General features: G+C 40.5%; 1 protein-coding gene across 3 annotated transcripts in view; it reads left to right on the top strand.

The window, feature by feature from the left end:
- Window positions 1-5268, top strand: part of CUNH12orf4 (chromosome unknown C12orf4 homolog) — a 27325-nt gene that overhangs the window by 2933 nt on the left and 19124 nt on the right. For all 3 annotated transcript variants that reach the window (XM_025209108.1, XM_006027810.3, XM_006027809.3), the window contains exons 4-8: window positions 98-279; window positions 2090-2189; window positions 2299-2420; window positions 4302-4408; window positions 4798-4995. In XM_025209108.1, the coding sequence (XP_025064893.1) occupies window positions 98-279; window positions 2090-2189; window positions 2299-2420; window positions 4302-4408; window positions 4798-4995 (709 nt within the window). The remainder of the gene's footprint in view (window positions 1-97; window positions 280-2089; window positions 2190-2298; window positions 2421-4301; window positions 4409-4797; window positions 4996-5268) is intronic.

Raw genomic sequence — 5268 nt, 5'->3', positions numbered from 1 at the left:
TAGGGAAAAGGGAAGTGTCAGGGGAGAGAGCACATGCTTGGTTCTTTGAACTTCCTTAAAAATGTCTTGCCATATTTTAAAATACTCCTCCGTTTAGACAACTTTGGAACATGCAAATCCTGAAGAGCCCAGTTGGGATGAAGATTTTGCAGATGTTTACCATGATTTGATACATTCTCCTGCTTCTGAAACTCTGTTAAACCTGGAACACAATTACTTCGTTAGTATCTCAGAATTAATAAGTGAAAGAGATGTGGAACTGAAGAAGTTACGAGAGAGGTATTTTTTAAATGTCTTATTATGCATGGGTTTTTATACAAATCCTGTTATGCTTTCTTAGGCCTTGTATTGCAAGCTCTTTCTTGGCTTTCCATGTTGGAAAAAAGAATACAGAGATGTTACATGATGTAATTTTTGTATTTTATTTAGAGTCTTAAGTGTAAAAACTAAAGACTGTTGAATTACAAATGCTAAGGTCACTTGAGTAACATCAATATGTTCATGCACATAAATTTATAAGAATCCAAATAGATGTTAATAATACTATATTGCACTTAATGTGCTTGTACAAAATTTCCTGCACCTTCTAACATTTCTCAAAAAGGGAAATCAACAGTTCTTTCAGACCAGGAGAGGGGGAGAGAACCTGAATTCCAGCCAGTGATTTTTAACTCAAAGGCATGTTTTGGAACCTTAAGATTTTTAGGAAGCTATAGAAGTTCAAAAAGCTGCAAATGTAGCCTTTAGCCACTAGGGGAGGCTTTCATTTCGCAGTGGGAATAAAATGTTTGAGGAGAGACACTGAGAACATATTCTAAATATTTAAAACATTTATATAAGTGTGTAGCTTAATTATATAAATACCAAAGTGTCCCAGTTACATGTGTTCTCTTAAGCACAAGAAATCTTCTCAAGATCAACTTTTGTATGTTTTAAAAGTAATATAAAATAACTACAGAATATACAAAGCATGCAAACTTCTGTAGGTCTTTCTCAGAGTCCTTCCAAACTAAAACCACTTTATTCATGATAGCTGTGGAGACACAGAATTGCTTGAGCCATGTATGAACATAAAGTTCTGATTGCAAGCTGTTTCCCTAATGACCTGCAGCATGTATGTATAAATGTTTGAATGTTACTTGAGTTGGAAATTACTCTAATTGGAAAGGGAATTGGTGACATCAGTTTTAGTTTGTGGTAACCATGTGCCCATATCAAAAGGGAACTGGCAGCTCCCCCAAAAGACGGAAGGAACCAAACGGATAAAGAAACAGAACTACCTTAGCTTGCCAGATGTTCCTTCAAGTTAGGATTGGGATACCTCAACTTCTGTTGTTCCCGTTATAAAATTATACTAGCTAATTGCCTGTCAAGAATGACGGATTTCAGAGAGTATTTTACATGGTCCCCCCTTCACCCCCCACTCACCCTTCAGGGCTGGTCATGTAAAGACTCCCTCCGCTGCAGGGGCTCCCTCCCCCTGTCCACCTCCGCCTCACAGCAGGGCTTCCCCCCCCGCCTCCCATCCCTTCCCCACTTCCCTCCCTGCCACCTTCCCCTCCCTGCTGGCTGTTGTTGGGCCTGGGCAGTGCCGGGGGGAGATGGGGGACAGACGACGGACGCTACCACAATGACCCTCCCCACTTCTTTCCTGCCTCCCTGGTGCCCTTCTTGCTCCCCTCCCCCCCCCCCTGCCTGTCGCCTCCCCTTCCTTGCCGGCTGTTCTGGGGGGCGGTGGGGATGGGCGGTGGGGGGGCGCTGCCTCTGTGAACCCCTCCTTCACCCTCAGGCAGGGAGGCGTGGGGCAGCACCGCTGCTTGGGCAGCCGGGACATGTTCACCGCCACCACAACTTCCCTGGCAGCGGCTCAAACTTGGACCCGCACAGCCTGGGCCTGCACAGCCAATTGCTGCCTGCCCTCTCAGTGGTGCATGCGCAGTTGGCCAAAAGCATTGCAGACAGACAGACAACCCCTTTATTATATTAGAATTAAGCTTGCATTGAAACTTGTCTGGATCATGAAAATTTTGACGACGCTTTAAGCAGTCAACACTGACTAACAGTAGTTGTGCTCTGGTTTTTGTTTTAGACAAGGTGCTGAAATGGATAAAGTGATGCAGGAACTAGGAAAAACACTAACAGATCAAGATGTGAATGAACTAGCAGCTCAGCATTTTGAATGTCAGCAGGTAAATTTTAAATACAGTGACTTGTGGGGGCGGGGGGGAACATACAAACAGTTTTTGATCTAAAAAAAACAAAATAAATTTAATTGATTGGGATGATGTCTGCTTTTAGGACTTAGAAAATAAATGGACCAGTGAACTCAAACAATCAACAGCCATCCAAAAGCAGGAGTATCAGGAATGGGTGATAAAACTTCATCAAGATCTAAAAAATCCCAACAACAGCTCCATCAGGTACTTATTTCCTGTCTTAAGTCTTTACTTTTTATAGTGATTGTAGGTTAAATTAACTTTTAGTAATAAAATATTTTAATGGTAGCCATTTCAAGTGCATGTGGAGTCTGTCAAGCTGGAGGTTTAGACCTATTGGAAAATAAACACTTCTGCTTAACAAAGATTGGTGTCTCTGTCAGCCCTTTTTCACATTTTATTTGAAGGAAGAGAATAGAAAAGTATTCCGAGGATTTAAATTGGATTTTTTTTAACTTGCGTCCCCCTATTTGACCTACTTTAAATGTGTATCTATCATTCACATTCCAGAATGTGTTCTGAGATCACTTTATGGAGGGCAGCATTGCAGAATGTGACAGATTAATAAGAAGTACTTCACTGGCTTGCAATAAACCAATATCAACCTTGGGTGATGTCACCCGATAATTGGACAGTTGTGGTTTCTGTTTTGTAACAATCTCTGCAAAATCGAATGAAACACCAGGTTAGATTAAGGCCTGTAGTAGGGGCAAATTCTTGCTTGTCTGTCTTCTATAAGGTGCCTCCTCCCTAGCATCTGGTATTCCTGCTGCTGTTTTCTAACTGCTTTCTCAAGCCATGGTCTAAAAGGGGAAATTTTAGTTGTGTGTGGAGATTAGGGTGGGGAGTAGCAAGGAACCAGCCTGCAGCGCACACCATCTTTTCAGAGGGGGATGGCCAACAGCATGAGATGGACATGTGTGAAATATGACGTGGCTGACTTGCACGTGGTATTTCATACTTGGTGAAATAACAAGAAAGCAATAAATGAGTGGGAGGAAGGTGGGTGAGTGGGTAGAAGAGGTAAGGGAGAGGAAAGAGGATGAAAACTGACATGTTTTTAGTAAGTCCTTCTTCCAAAGATTATACATTAATTGTAGAGGTTATTGCAAAATACATTTTGAGAGTACTGCTACAGTATCAGATTATATTCCTATAAACTTTTCTGGAAATAGCAGCTCAGCTTTGTTTTCCAGTTTATCTAAAAAATACTTTTTTTTTTTTTTACCTCTGTTCAGTAGTACCAGACTCAAGTTCTAACTCCAGTCCCAGAGTAAGAGGATGTAAATGTAGTCTGTGTAATAACTAATGAAGCCATAGTTAATTTCTTACTGAGTGAATAGGCCAGGTCATACTTCTCAGCATGACAACTCATGCATTCATTTTTTTACAACAGTAAAACTCCAGAAACTTAGTGGAGTCTCATCTGATTTACCATTGTAGGAAATGAGAAAATTGGGACCCAGAGATGGAAACAAATAATAACAACAACTCTAGGGGCTAAGAACAAGTTTTATGACCTTAACTTTGTGTGCTCAACTTGAAAAGATGAATCAAGAGGTCTCAATTTATATAATCTGGTTTAGTCACACAGTTGTTTTGACTAACTTCAACTAAGAATCTGGCCTCTTGTGCCCAGTTCTCAGTCTTGAAGGCTGAGAGTGTTAGAAAACAATGTAAAAAGGGCCCCATCTTTTAAAATATCAAGCTGTTTACAAAAAGCACCTTTCTCATCAGTAGGTCTCAAAGTCCTTTACAAAGGAGGTCAGTCTTGCAACTCTCCTGTTCTTATAGTAGAAATGATTACTTCTGCTTATCTTAGAATGGGCATTGCATGCTGGGATTTGAAGCCTTCTCTAGGCTGTAGTATTGTAGGTTGTACAACTGGGCTGTAAGACTGGCTTAGTTGTGCATATTTTAGTTCAGTCTTCTCGTTTCCATAAATTAGCTAGGCACTCTTCCTGTGACTCCTCTCCTGCTCTTCCCAAAACATTGGTAACTTCTCCCCCTCCCCAAAGTTTCTCTAAGATGGCAGGCAGGGAACCCTACTTGAGCTTTTTGACTTATTTATGCATGCCTTTTTAGTGATGAAATTAAGGTTCAACCCAGCCAATTGAGAGAATCTGTAGAAGGAAATGGAAGAATCTACGAAGAGCAGAGACAATTAGAAGAGAGTTTTACGATTCATTTGGGTAAGTATAGTCACTTGATCCCTTAGACCAAGTATGCAATGAATGCTGAAATACTGAACAGAATTTTGATGTCAGTGCTTATTTTCCCCTTTTTGTCTGTTTAAAGCCACCTATAACATTTAAAAGGCAAAATCATCTGTGGTGTCGCACCTAATTTAAGTCTTGTAAAAACGTTCCTGTTAATATAACATCTTGAACTTGATAGATGCTAAAAGGATAAAAAAAAAAAAGAACTTTATCCCTTACTGCCATTTGAATATTTTTTTCCTCTTTCTCCATTCTAGGTCCTCATCACATGCTTTGAGCATGTATTGATAGCTATAAGTAACCTAGTTTGTGTGTGTGAAGTTGCATGTATTTAAGCTTCCTGGGTCTACTTTTTCACACAGGGGCCCAGTTGAAGACCATGCATAACCTGAGACTATTGAGAGCTGATATGCTAGACTTCTGTAAACATAAGCGTAATCATCGAAGTGGTGTAAAACTTCACAGGCTGCAAACTGCAATGTCTCTCTACTCCACTTCTCTTTGTGGTCTGGTTCTGTTAGTGGACAACCGCATCAGTTCTTACAGTGGCATCAAAAGAGGTAAGCCATCTTGCTAGGTCCATCATGGAAACAAATACCAAAGTTACTCTCTTGAAAATCTTTACTTCCTTGACCCCTCTGAGAAAAAAATCTTGCTACAAACCATCCAGTCTGCCATCTGGACAGGTAATCTTTTAGCAGCATTTGAGGGAACTCTTGTTTCTGCACTCCAGAATCTGTGGAAAAAACTCCTGAATTTCTGGATTCCTCTCACTTGCCTTCAGTGTTTAAATGTTCAATAAAAAACAATCCCAGAATCTTGGTTCAGAGGCA

This window comes from Alligator sinensis, unplaced genomic scaffold (genome assembly GCF_000455745.1).
Source record: "Alligator sinensis unplaced genomic scaffold, ASM45574v1 scaffold177_1, whole genome shotgun sequence".
NCBI lineage: Eukaryota > Metazoa > Chordata > Crocodylia > Alligatoridae > Alligator > Alligator sinensis.
This window is presented reverse-complemented; position numbering and strand designations above follow the sequence as displayed.